The sequence below is a fragment of the Centropristis striata genome, chromosome 1, assembly GCF_030273125.1.
Source record: "Centropristis striata isolate RG_2023a ecotype Rhode Island chromosome 1, C.striata_1.0, whole genome shotgun sequence".
NCBI lineage: Eukaryota > Metazoa > Chordata > Actinopteri > Perciformes > Serranidae > Centropristis > Centropristis striata.
In genome coordinates, this window is record NC_081517.1 from 8,529,261 (window position 1) to 8,543,342 (window position 14,082).

Here is a 14,082-nt window from a genome sequence, read left to right on the forward strand (position 1 = left end):
CATGCTTTGGCGATTTTGGTGACTGCAGAGGGTTAAAGGAGTTGTTGACTTATTCTCAGTTTCGCATTCAGGCTATCCTGAGGTGAAAAAAAGAGCACCAGCTGCCTGCTAGCATGTAGGGCAGCCTATATAACCCTGCGTTGGTTTTACAATTACTTTCACGCCACCCTAAAGGGCACTTCTCACAATTTCTCCACTGGAAATTCACCATAACAGAGAGGTTCTCAGTCTTTTTTCATCCAAGGACCACTTATAGAGAATACACTGGGAACCCCCTTACGTATGTCCCTTGGAATAATTCTATATTATTGGGGTTTTTTTAGGGTTTTTTAAAATTCGGTCATCTTGGTTATGTGAAATAATTATAATCACTTTAAGAAGTATTACATACATAATTACATATTCTGCAGATTTGTTATATTATTCATTCATTATCTTTAACCACTTATCCAAACTGAGATCGTGGGGGTCTGCTGATGATAAGGGAGAGGCAGGGTACGCCCTGGACAGGTTGTAATACCATCACAGGGCTGACACATAGAGACAGACTTAGTTAGAATAGAATGTGACTATTATTGATTTAAAAACATTAATTGAAATCTGAAGCCTTTTTATGTATTTAGTGATAATTTAAACAAAATTAATTGAATTTTTCAGGAACCCTCTGGCAGAATCCTAAAGAACCTCACATTTTACAGACTAAATAATTGTTTATGATAGAAATCAATCATTATTCCTGATGTGAAGTCTACTTTTACCCCACAGGTAATAAGTGTCCAGGTGCAAACATGCAGTATGTATACACATACTTGAAGTTAGCAGGGACTGTGTCTTACTCCAGGGCACTTTATCTGCACAGAGGTTACATTAAGTAAAACAATCCGAGGCACATTTTTCTAAGAATGGTACCTCTACAACCTAGCTGTACCTTTTCAGATTTGCAATATAATGCAATGATCTTAAGTACTACGAGGATTTTATTCTTCACAACATGTATAAAACATTGGTGCAATAAAACAGATCACAGCCATTTACTTAGAATCACTGTGTTTATTATTATGCTATTCAAGTATTTACAAAATCATTTTCTGCATGTGTACACAAAAAGAAAAGATGTTAATCTGACAGAGAAGACTGGACACTGTGATGATGTTTTATCAGGAAAAAGGCCAGTGTCCAGCATATAGACAAATGTGATGGAAACAAACATTACAATGTATTAAATCATAAGTGTTTGAAGAAAATTTGAAAAACAACAGAGGACAAAGTTTTTCAAACACTTTGTTCACACAGTTTTTCTTCAGCATGACATTGTGCTATGAGTATATAAACAGCCTGGGCAATGGACAGAGCTCCATCTAGAGGCTTCTCAATAGACTTGTGGTCTGTTTATTTCATTGTCTGTCATTTTTTTCTTTACTTTTTGTTGCTGCTGGACAAACTGCTTGCAAGTGTTTAATGTTCATTTTCTCTGATTCGATGTTTAATTTGTGTTTTGTAGGACTTTCCCAAATGCCATTTTTTTGGGCTCCAAAGCCTCACTAGTAATCAATATCAAATATTTGCCACAGCTGGTTGGGTGGAGGAGTATGCAAAAGTCCACCGGTTCCGGCCACTGTGGTACTGTGGGCGCAGTAACTGGGCCCAGGCCTACTGCCTGCGCTGCAGTGACTCAAAGTTTCCCTTTAATCCCCACAGTTGAATGTCAGCCTGCATGCATGTTATTTTCAGCCTAATATTGTTGAAAACAGAACATTTAACATTGGTAGCTACAGCAACAAGCTAACAGACTGCCCAGTTGTCACTGCAGCTTTCTCTTTCTGGAAACTGCTGCAGCCATGTCTTTCGGTTTAATTAAAAAGAAAAGAATTCCGTTATGGTATATAAGATGCACTGGTTCACCTTTTTTCAGTTACTATGTGATTCGATACTAAAAGTGGAAAAACTGCAGATACCGATATTGATTCCTATTGCATCTGCAATAGGGAAACACGCTCCAGCTATTTTGTATTCATTAGCATTTGTATTTCTTCAAAACAATCTGCCTTGGGAAGTATTAAGAACAGGATGTAACAAAAATAGATAGTGCAGAAAGTGGAAGGGTAGGAAAATAGCTTGTGAGACAAAAGCTTATAGCAACAGCATATATCCAGTGAGTAGATCTAGTGAAAGCAATACCCGCGAGTGCACCTTTTGCCAGCCAGAATCCTGCATTAATAAAAATACAACAGGCTAGAGCAGTGCTGTCAAGCAGTAAATGTTGAAGCGATAGTGTTTTTAAAAAAATCACTGCACGTGACTCTCACCATCTGTTTGAAGAGCTGAAAGACCATCACTGTGATAAAATAAACAGAAGGCCGTGTCAGTTGATACACACTAGAGTTAAGCGTTTGAGCAGATCTTTATTGACAGCAACGTATTTGACTTGCCGTCTGTTTAAAAAGACAATTTAATACTTTAACTGTAAAAAACAACAGCAAGCAGTTTTGTCTGGTGAAAATACAGACAGGTGTAATGTGTGTTTAAGTGGATCGGTTATGTTACGTGGATCAATGATGTTAGTCTAATATCCGATACTGATATTGAATGGGACCCATCTCTAGTAATGGTTTGTTTAAAACAAGAAAAAAAACCTAACAAATGCATATCACAAAATTGAAAACTAATACCTATCCAACGAACAAACATCCAAACAGTTGAATATTTGGGTACAGCCCTTGTCTTTTATGGTTTAAACGGAACTTTGTGAAGGCCCAGCTGTTTGCCCTATGCAGTTGTCTTCATCCAGGTTGTTTGGTTTCAATGACCTGCAAACATCGTTGCCTTGACAGTGTCTTTGACTTCTGTGCAGTGTTCAGGGTTTGAATTGGGTTTATGGCTGGCAGGTTAAGAAAGGATGGATTATTAATTTGTTGTGGCAGTAGGTGCCTTGTTTGAGCAAGTACTGCTGGAAAGGCGTTGACAGGCGGGACGTGGGGGTAAGGGAAGAATGGAGGCATGAGAAGCCTGGGTCCAAATTGGGACAAGTGAGGAGGCAGACCTGGTGGCATGGCTGGAGGCGGACCAGGTGGCATGGCTGGAGGCAGACCTGGTGGCATTGCTGGAGGCAGACCCGGTGGCAGACCTGGGTATGGTAGCGGTGAACAGTTTACCGGAGAGTACATTGGCATTACAGGTGTGGTGGATGGCTTTGATACAGTGTATGTGGAGTTTTGAGAGAATGTTGGACATGCAGCAGTGCTTTCCTGGGAGTAAGTTTCATATTTCTCACTCTCCTGTACGGTGATACTGCTGCTACTCTGGCTATATTCAAAATCGTCATGTACCTGCACTTGATGTTCCTCTGTTACATCCCTCTGGGCACTATACGAGTCTTTACTCTTGTAATATTCGTGATTTAACGGGCTCACGCTAGATCTGCTCGATGACGATGATGATCGTCTTTGCGGGGAAAAAGCTCGCCTGGAGTCCCTTTCCTTGCTTCCTCTACGATGGCGGCCGCCATCATTATCCTTCTTTCCATATAGCCTCTCCTGGATCCGATGGGACATTTGCCCCAGTTCCTCAAATCCTAGATTGATGCCGATGGCCTGCAAGACATCCTGCATTTGCCTGTGCTTGTGCTCATCTTCAGGTATCAGTGTTGTCTTTTCCACCACTGAGGGAGACCTGGATCTACTGTTGGAGTTGAAGTAGCTTCTTTCTGCATCACCCAGTTGCAGAGACTTTTCGTCAGACAGATCACGCCCCTTTGGACTGAAGGACCTGCCACTTGGCTGTGGAGAAGCCAGTCTGTGGGATCCCTTGCTCTCATTCCAGTGGCTGGTGTTTTGATGGTGTCCCTGTTGCCTCTCAGCATAAGTGGGAGACCACGGACGACCAGTGTTCACGAAAGAAGTTGGAGATTGTGGTTGATTACCTGCTTCTGTGGAGGTCTGGGACACTATCTTGGTGAGCGTGGCGACATTCACGCCCTTGTTGAGCACATCAAGGAAACGCTGGAAACCCACGGCTGACTTCTGCTCCGGGTTGGTGGCATCACTCTCAAAAGACTGATAGGAAACACACACAGAAGCAACCAGTTTATGGAACTACCATCTACAGTCGGTTTGACAAATATATTTGTAGAATATGGAACTACCTGGGAGAAATGTGGAGCCATTAAAATTAAAAAAAGAAAGCTGTATGACTGTCAGGATCAATATTTTAAGGGAATGCCCTTAAAATATCGATCCTGACAGTCATACAGCTTTCTTTTTAAAGAATTAAGGATTTTAAACAGTACCCAAATATAAAATTTCCATTTAAAATAAGCTTCTCTTAGAAGAAGAGTGTTTTTATTGGCCATGATGACTGGTTCCCTTTCCAGCTTATGTGGGGATGCTAGCTCTTAGCTTTCTATTCATTAGAACAAATGCTTTGTGGGTCAGGCTGTTGCAAAGGCCTTGCTTGTTACTCCATGGGTTGTCCAACTGCTGTAATGTTAGAGACTATGGAGAAACCACATGAATACCACAATAACTGACTGGTCAGCTTAAGCTGCTGCTTATGCAACTGGAAAACACTGTTGATGACTGATGGGAGGGGGTACACATTACATTACATGTCATTTAGCTGACGCTTTTGTCCAAAGCGACTTACAATAAGTGCATTCAACCTGAAGGTACTAAACATAGACCACAGGAATCAAGCAAGTACAGAACTTTAACAGCTAACTGTCATTGCTACATGAGTGCTATATGTTAAAGAAGAAAAGAAGAGAAAAAAGAAGCACTTTTTAAAAAAAAAAAAATTTTTTAACACTGGTAGCTCATCTAGCAGAGCATGCACCAGATGTACTAAGGCTGAGTTCTTAGCAGCGGCACAGATTTGATTCTGACCTGGGCATCTTTACCATATGTTGACCCCAAAAAATATTTCAAACGGCAACATGGAGGAAGCTTTGTGATTCTTTCTCACTGTGATTGTTGATTTCAGTCATTAAGTGAATCAAAGAGCATGCACTGGCAATTATTTTGGCGATGTAATGATTGCACAGCACAGTAATTGCCTCTAGCAGCTTAAGAAACTTGTATTTTGTGATCCAGTAGGGAACTCACTCCTAAGAAGTCACTTCCAGTGTGTCATGACACTTTCTACTTCAAAGAGAACAAAATAAATGAAATATGATTATTTGGAATATATAATAAATACATAATCTGAACAGATCTGCCTGCACCTCTCACTGGTGATTTAGATAGTTACATTTGAAAAACCAAGCAATTTCACATCATTTTTTGCCAACAGCCACATGTAAAGTAAACCTACCTGTTCACGAGATCCGTTCAACGGAAACCTTCTTCTGTTTTGATGATGATCATCATGATCTGCAGAGGGACTGTGATTCCTTTGTCTGGGTTTGGCATAACTCTGTTTGATATAGAGGAAAATTTTATTAAGACTCCATTTTAAAGAAATTGTCAAAATCCCTACACTGACAACAACACACGTTTGTTTTGATTTACCTTCATAAAGTGATCTTGTGATCGTGTCCTCCCTTGTGAACGGTCTCGGCTCCTTTCACGACCATCTCTATCTTTGTAATAACCTGAAGATTGTCTGCAACCTGAGTCATCATGTTGCTGCCTCAAGTTGAACTCCTCATGGCGATACCTGTGTCTGGAGTCTTGAGGGGTTTTCCTGTATTTGAAATCCTCTTCCTGTGGTTGTGTATGTTTATGCTCCTTGATTACATGTGCACGTGAAAAACTGTCTGGTGACTGCCTGTTTTTATTGTCCTCTGGCTCGCGCCTGTATCTGTAATCATCTTTATCATCCACTGTATACCTTCGCCTTTTCTTTTCAGAAGAACCCCAGTCAGGTGAGGAATTGCGTCTCCTTAATGAGCTCTTTGTGCTCCATTCTCTGTTTGATGAGTCTTGGCTGTACTGTATCTTAGGTGAGTCACTGTACTCTCTACTTCTTGTCCTCTCTGTGCTACTACATTTATCTCCACCATATTTTTGATAAGAGTCCTGTGGTATAACTCTGTGAGGTTCACGCCTTTCTTCCCTTCTGTCGTCATAGTCGTCCCACTGCCTTGCACTTCTGTCACTGTACTGCCTCTTGTTACTGTACGCAGACCTGTTTGACTGCATCATCTCACAGCAACTCCAGTGGAGGAGTGGATATCAACGCCTGCAGCAAAAACAAACAAAAATTAGGAGGAAAAGAGTTCAAATAGTTTGATAAGCCAAAACTATAACGTTAGATATCTAACAATCAGTTATGCCAAACGGAAATAAAAGTGGGTCTAAGTAATCATGCTGTTGTGCACACCTTTTTTTAAGAATATTTAACTTTTACCACCTACCTATTAAAGTGTACTTATACATGTAAAAAAAACCTTTGAGTATTTCTACATTTACACATTTCGTCAATATTGAGCAGAACATATTCTTAAAACAACCATTTTTTTCTAAAGTTTTGACAAATTGTGTAAAATTTGTTATATACCATAATGTTGCAATGTAAACGTGGATTGTATTTTTTTCTCATTTTAGTTCACTTTTGTTTTCCTGTATATAGATATCAGATTTTTATGAGAAAATAAATAAATACTGGTTACACCAACTGACAATGGATTAGATCACGTCATTGACCCATATATAACAGAGTCAAGCACATTTGATGAGATTCTTGAAAAGGAAGAGAAGAGTGTCTCTTTAGGCATATTAAGAGGAGCTAACGTAAATGTTTGCAGTCACATTACCGAACAGTAATAGACTCCAAATTGCAGTAATTTTAACCAAAAACGTAGTATTCAATTAATCAAACTATTGTGCCGTGTGTAAACATAGCGAGCACTGAATAAGCACCAAGCTTTGATGAAAAGGTTAGTGGTGGCTTCAATAGCTTTTGATTTAGTTTAGCTAACATGACCTGTTAGCTGTTATCTCTTCTGGTTTTTGGCTAGTAGGTCGGTTGTAAACGATCATAGGATCGTTCGCAAGATAGCTTTAGCTTGTATAGAAATACACACTTTGTGATAAACAGGAAGTCTCTCAGTTGTTTCCAGCTAAAAGCGACACATTTGCACTAACCCTCTCGGTCTGGTGTTCAGTTACATGACCGATAGTTAACGCCAAAGTGCAGCGGACAGTTGTTGGGTTAGATCATTAATGCTAGCTAGCAACATTATAGCGTTGTTTAGCAACCTAGCATTACTTTACCTTCTCCGTTGGACGACTCCACTTTCTTTAAGGGGAAGGCACGAGGCAATGCTGAAATGGGCTTTAAATCTGCTAACCACCAACTCACCGAGAACAAACTGTCGGGCAGTGAGCTAACCTATTTATATAAAGTCTATGGAGCTAACATTTTCACCAAGTTTTTACTGGCGCGCTGCGTCTAAACCACCGAGCTGTTTGGTTTCCTCAGCAAATTTCCAAGTCATTCACAGGGGATTTAAATCAGCGCGCCACCTCCTGGACGGAGTGTGAACAACCCGACGCTTCATCTCTGTGTTGGGTCTGGGCCTATTTGCCCTTTATATACCACATAATATTTACAATACCCATGTTTGGTATTTTCTCAGCACAACTTCAACATGATCTGACAATTATTTTTTCACTTTAACCCACTTTATTAACATATTGAGCTCAAAAATACATAAAAAAAATAATGAAATTTGAAATAAAATTGTACTGTTTATGACAGGGCCGGTTATTCCTACAGGCCACCAAGGCGGCTGCCTAGGGCGCCAAATTGGCAGGGGGCGCCACAAGGGGGCTTAAGCATACATCTTTGTTTTAACAACATTGATTAACGAAACATTTTTTAAAAAGCATGGGCAATAAAACCATCATTGAATTAAATGAACATGCCCCAACCCATATTTCGAATGAAAATGTAATATTATATTATATAAAATATGATACGTGCATCATAGTGTACCTATATCAGAATGACTACATGGAATGGATGTGGTTCGGGGGGGGGGGGGGGGGGGGGGGGGGGTATGCCCTAGGCGATATCTCAATATCGCCTAGGGCAGCCAATGGGCTAGAACCGGCCCTGATTTATGACCACAAACAAGCTCAATTAACTGTTTCGGACCTGAAAATGTAAACATAGGTTGCAAATATGAACATATAAAGGTAAAATTCAAATGTAAGAAAACTAGACAAAAAATTGACATAAAAGCAAGTTTATTTATAGGAACAGTGTTAGATGATTAGACCATCAGATCATTTTGGGATCATTTTTACAAAAAGCCACGCCTGCCTCGTCCCATCCTACTTTTACACTTGAATAAATATTTCTGTACTATCAAATTAAAACGAACATATATTTGGTTTTTACATGACCTCGGAACGTCAAACAAAAAACTGGGTAAAGTTTCAAGTCTTTAATTTGTAGTGAAGTCGACAGCAGCATCGTTTTTTGTTACGGCGCTTCGAATAAAGCCACGTTATCTGATCACACCAGAGTGATGATAGACCCCAGCATATATATATATATATATATATATATATATATATACACATGCTTCCAAACAGTTTTGCCTATTTTATTTTGGAGGAAACTCTTTTTCCAGCTGACTAAATGTTACATTACTAGTGATATCAAATAATCAATAATCAATAATCAAAGCTTTAATAATCAAACATTTCATAAGAAATGGTGCTAGAAAAACACTAAGTCAAAGATGTTTTTAAGTTCTGAAAAATTCAGCAGACTCTGCCTTTAATGTCTTTGGATATGCTGTTCCACAGTTTGGGAACATTATATGAGATATTATGAGATCTTCTTGCGTCTAAAACGACGCACGTGCGTCAGTAAATGTCATGGAAACAGAATGACCGTCACGTCATGTAGGCCTATATAAAGGCCAGCAGACCTGTCATTTCTCACTTAACACCTGGACCTGGACATGAGCTGAAAACATCTTGACCCAAGCTTTCGGAAACTTCTTAAAAGCGGACCTTGTTGAAAAAACAAAACTACTGCTTCACACAACTTTTGTGTAAAACCCGAAGAGCCTGATACTGTCTTCAGTGGACCACAGGTCGCTGAGGACCGCCTGCTGGCAGGGCCTACAGCCCAGGTGGACGCTAACCCTGCAGGTAGGACAACTTTTGACTAAATATTAATTCAGTTTCATTTTAAATTGTTTGTATTGTTTTAGTTATGCTATAATTAGGGATTACTTACATTTTAAAGCTTTATTCGTCTAAAAAAATGTGTATTTTTTTTTTTAAATTAAAGCTGACTATGTCTCCAACCCTGTTGTATAAAACACAGAATTGTGGGGTAAAAACTTTCATTCGACGAATACTGCGTGGGAAATTATTATTTATTGGGGGGTCAGGGGATGGGATGATACATTTCCCGGGGCGGGTGTGGAATGTGTGTACAAGTAGTGTATTGGTTTGAAAACATTGTTATTTTGGTTTGAGGGCATCAAAACTTCCAAATTTTACATTGAAATTACTCAAACAAAATGTATCTGGAGCTGATGCAGACACAACTCTTCCTTTTTTGTTGCAAAAGTAATCAGATTAAAAATGCATCGTTTTAGATATTTCCCACAATACTCCAGCACTTTGCTGTTGTTTAGTGCTCCTCTCTCTCCGTTGCAGGACGGAGAGATACAAAATATCCTTCGCTCCTACAGCCATCAGGCTGTCTCATTCTAACAGAGATTCTACCAGACTAACTGAATTTCCCCTCGGGGATGAATAAAATTATTTTGATTTTGATTGATTTTGATTTGAAGGGTGCCTGAATGTTTTTGGACCTTCAACCTGAGGAACTGTATGGGATTGTTTGTGCTGCGTATGGATGTAACGATCTACATGTGCTGTGTCATGTCCTCATGAGTTATGAAGATAACTGGAATAACACTTCTATTTTGGTCTATGTTCTGAAAATATGATCTGTGGTTATTTAGGACAAACGCTGTTATTATGCATGGTTTAGCTACGGCTAATGGCGCATGTAGTTCAATAGACAATAAATACATTTACATTTTGTTTTTAATACCACTTACACCATACTTTTTCTAAAGATTTGTTACTGTGACAATATGAGAATCAAGTGTCTAAAGGTCTGCATTTGAATTTTGATCATTTTTTTCATCATATTTTTCTCTAATGGCATTTATTAATCTCTGGCATTATTTTATTTATTTTCATGCCTCGTTTTTTCTGTTTATAAGTTTTTTGTGTTGTTTCTGTTATCAGCCATATATTGTGTTGTGTACTTGTTTGTGTCTGACCTGATAGAAAATGCAGCATAACCGTGGAGATTTTTGTCAATATAAAGTTACAATACAACGGTTTGGTCCTATAAATGCAGTTCCCAAGTGCCACTTCAAAAGTTAATTCTGTTAATTGATGGACTGAGTCATTCATTTTTTTCTGAGGTCTGTATCTGGTTGTTGTCATTTCAATTTTCTTATTGTTGTTGCTGTCATTCATGTCTATAGAAAGCTTTGGGGCTCTGAAGGGAACCTGAACCTTCTTCTTCTTGTCCAATAATTAAGATTGTGTGCCTTATGATTTGATTTGATAAAGACATCTATATTCTCAAAAATGTTTAGTTTTCAAACACAAAATTTACATATTTGAGATTTTTATTCCCAAGTGACAAAGAAGAGCAAATAATGGTTATCATTAAGACTCATGCATGTAGAGCAATCAATTCTGATGCCCTAATCTGCTCAAAATAACAGAAGAACTGCACATTATCTGATATTGCTGTTAAAGGGAAGGCTCCCTCCGTGGTAGTGACATGTGTAGGGCTGTCGCCATATTACCATATTCTACATTTCTTATTTATAACTTTAACTTTAATTGCGGCTTATGCAGTTTAAATTTAATTTGACAAGAAATCTTGAGAAGTCAAATTTTCAGCTGCTCATTTTCTCCCCCTCAGGTGGTGTTAATTACATCACTGACCATCCTGCATCTGCATCTGTGTTTTATTAACTGTCACACTGTTAGTGTGAGAGTCTGCAACACTCCAGCCAACTTGTTAAACAGCTACAGTTAAAGCTGCAAACATATCCGCAAGGATGTTTGAACCACCTTTCTCCCAGCAAAAGGTTTGTTTTGACAAAAAGTGTCTCATCACCTTCTTATACACAGTCGCCCATAAAGTTTGAATCATTTTGTTTTCAGACACAATCCTCTGTTAATTGTGGTTTCATTGAATTGGAAGAAATTGATAAATACAGTTTTGAGAAGATATACACTTTATCTGTCAAGAATAAATCACATTGTCACAATCATATCACGGAGAGAGGTAAATATATATATATATATATATACATATATATATATATATATATATGTTTTATTCCAACTTTATGGTCATCCATGTATATCATGAATATCACAATTTTTTTAGATTCTGTTGTTTCTGAAGCTGTTTGTATCAGTTGTAAAGGCACACTCCTGAAAAATCTTCTCCCCTCAGGAGTGATGATATTACTGCGCTGAGTCGAAGTGCTCCCAAGTGCTATTCCACCATACATTATAGTTATCCTTTTTATCCGCTTAGAAAAGCGCCACGTTTTATTTTGTGTCGCCATACTTGGTCGTTATTCGTTATTTATTTATTCAACTACTCGTGTAGCTGTATTTAAATAGGGAAAACGTGGAGGAGTTTGGTCGCTTCTAACTGTCCATCTGTTTGGATCCTAATGAATGAACTGGGCTAAGCTAAGTGCTAGCCAAGTGGCGCCGTGCGCCAGGGCGATTGAGTGCACGCATTGAGACGCAAGAGGTCTGTATCAACTCGTCTTACTTGACCGAATAACATGTTTTAATATGAAAAAACGGTGGAGTGTTCCTTTAACATAAAGTTTCTTAACCATGTGTATGTCTGTGTCCCTCTTTTTTTCTGTAGTACTGATCAAATCAATGTTGTGCCCATCACCAACTTCCAGAGTCTCGAAAAATTCCCATAAAAGTGGCACAATTTAACTACAATTAACTGCAGTAAAATATGTGTATTAATCCACTGATTAATGAATAGCTGTTTTTAAGCTTCAAATATAGGCATCAAGTCAAAATTCATTGAAAAGAGGACATTTCAGAAATATTTTGGTATTTTTGCAGCTTATGCATGTAACAGGACATGAATCGAGCCAACAAAACCACATTATAACTGAGGAAAAAAAAGCTCCACTGAAAGGTTTTCTGATGTTGACGTGTGTTGTGATGTGTTTCATTTGTGTGTCAGGTTTCCAAACCCAGCTCAGATCTGTTATATGAACTCCAGCCTGCAGAGCCTGCTCACACTGACGGACTTCATCAAACACGTCAGCAGCCAGGAGGAGGTGTGGTGTTCATTGCGTGAGGCTAAACTGATCAGGTACAGCAGCCATACACACATTCATATACACTAACACACACTCCTGTCCAGGAGATCAATCTGAAATAGAAGCAGAAACTCACCAATTTTTCTTCACCTTGTGCAGAAAACTTATAGACATCTTGAGGTGCCACAGATCCATGGACTCCAGCCTCAAACTCAAGGCGCTCTATTCATTCAAGAGGGCAGTCTCTAAACGGGCTCCAGAGTTCAAGGATCATCACCAGAAAGTGAGTCAGCTGGTTTCATAGTGCTTGTTGTTCAAACTCCTCCTAATGGTTTCTTCACAGCAACAATCCCTTTTTGCTGTCTGTGTGTTCAGGACGCTCATGAATTCCTGACAACCATCCTGGATCAAATCAGGAGTTCCCCCCTACTGCAGGGAGTAGCTGCCTGTGAGGACAAAAGCTACACATGCCCTGTTGAGGACCACCTTCAGAATGCAGAACACTAGGACCTGTAAAAGGTGAAGTGAAAGAGAAAACACAGCAGCAGCTGACCATCCATCAATCATTTTACACTGCACATAGAGGAATTTCACATCACATTGACATAACAACCTACGTCTCTAGCCTGTGGAGACGTAGGTTGTTATGTCAATGTGATGTGAAATTCATCTGGTCCACTCTTTACATTGTCATGACTCATGTGGCGGAATTTTTATATGTATTGTCACCTTAATACAGTTGTGGTGCCCAGTCTACCAGGCAGGAAGACTTCAGCAGCCTGCCTCTGAATCTTGCACCTGGAGGTTCAGTCCAGCAGATGCTCCAGGATTACCTAATGGTAAGATCCAACTATGCCCCTTCAATGACAGCACAACATGGCCAAATCAAATTGTTATCAGCAGAATCCATTAGATTTCTGAAGACCAGTCCCAAAACATGCATGGCATGACATTCATGCATTTTCACTGTAGTTTACAGTGAGTAGTTTATAATTTATAATTATTGAATACCAGAATTCTCGGATCACCACACAATGGCCATTATGGAAGATTTTGGCATCTAACAATTCCAAATTGGTACAGTAAAGAGGCATGAATGCTGCCCAACTGTGTCAGCCTTTCCACAAGGTCCCCATGTCATGAACACATGGGGACCTGGTCTTCAAGGATGGCAGTGGTTAATTATTTTTCTTAAGAGTAACTACTAGAGCTGAAGCACTAAGTGCTGATTTAGAGTGTAGAATATGGTTAATGTTCTAATTTTTAGTTGTAAGTGGTGCCTACTCTGCTTAAAACTGATTGCTGAAGTGAACTCACATGTTTACTGTGCAGAGCTGAGCACTAATGATGTAAAGTATAAATACTGTTGTTAGTGTTCTAAATTTCATTGTGATGATTGTGCTAAGTCTTATTAAAACCGATGACTACACAGAACACTGAGCTGAGTCTATTTTTTTAAATTCTATTTTACATTTTTATTTTATTATTATAGAATATTGTTGTTACATTGTAATAATTTAAATGGTGCTTAAAAGGGATTACTACAAAGAACACAGCTATGTTCACTGTACAGAGCTAGAAGCACTAACTTCTGATGAAATCTGTACAGCAGACATCCTAGTGTTTTGTGTGTTACCACTTGGTAAGAGTACACCAAGCAGATTTAATGTGGTCAAGAAAAGAAAGATGAAAAAATGAACAGTGTGTAACTGTACAATATAAATATTGAAGTGGGCAATCAGTGGCAGCCTTCATTTTTGTTACTTTTGGGC

At 39.0% G+C, this 14,082-nt stretch overlaps 1 protein-coding gene and 1 long non-coding RNA gene across 2 annotated transcripts; one reads left to right on the plus strand and one right to left on the minus strand.

Annotated features, from left to right (window-relative positions):
* Positions 1-1,030: 1,030 nt before the first annotated feature.
* Positions 1,031-7,508, minus strand: LOC131973093 (serine/threonine-protein kinase fray2-like). The gene is made up of 6 exons (XM_059334946.1): positions 7,212-7,508; positions 5,505-6,177; positions 5,308-5,409; positions 3,920-4,052; positions 2,307-2,335; positions 1,031-2,208 (listed from the first exon to the last, which is right to left on the minus strand). Exons 2-6 carry the CDS (start codon positions 6,138-6,140, stop codon positions 2,131-2,133), a joined length of 978 nt encoding a protein of 325 aa, XP_059190929.1. The 5' UTR covers positions 6,141-6,177; positions 7,212-7,508; the 3' UTR covers positions 1,031-2,130.
* Positions 7,509-12,270: 4,762 nt separating this feature from the next.
* LOC131974086 (uncharacterized) lies at positions 12,271-13,781 on the plus strand. Its single transcript, XR_009394624.1, has 4 exons — positions 12,271-12,363; positions 12,470-12,593; positions 12,686-12,829; positions 13,050-13,781. It is a non-coding gene; the product is annotated as an uncharacterized LOC131974086 (long non-coding RNA).
* The last annotated feature ends 301 nt before the right edge of the window (positions 13,782-14,082 follow it).

Bases quoted from the DNA above. Each gene is read 5' to 3' on its own strand.
- LOC131973093 (XM_059334946.1), bottom strand. From the start codon at position 6,140: ATGATGCAGTCAAACAGGTCTGCGTACAGTAACAAGAGGCAGTACAGT. The intron at 2,336-3,919 runs GTAATCAACCAC...ATTTTATCACAG, and splicing joins CCAGACCTCCACAGAAGCAG to TGATGGTCTTTCAGCTCTTC. The intron at 2,209-2,306 runs GTGAGAGTCACG...TTATTAATGCAG, and splicing joins TTCAGCTCTTCAAACAGATG to GATTCTGGCTGGCAAAAGGT.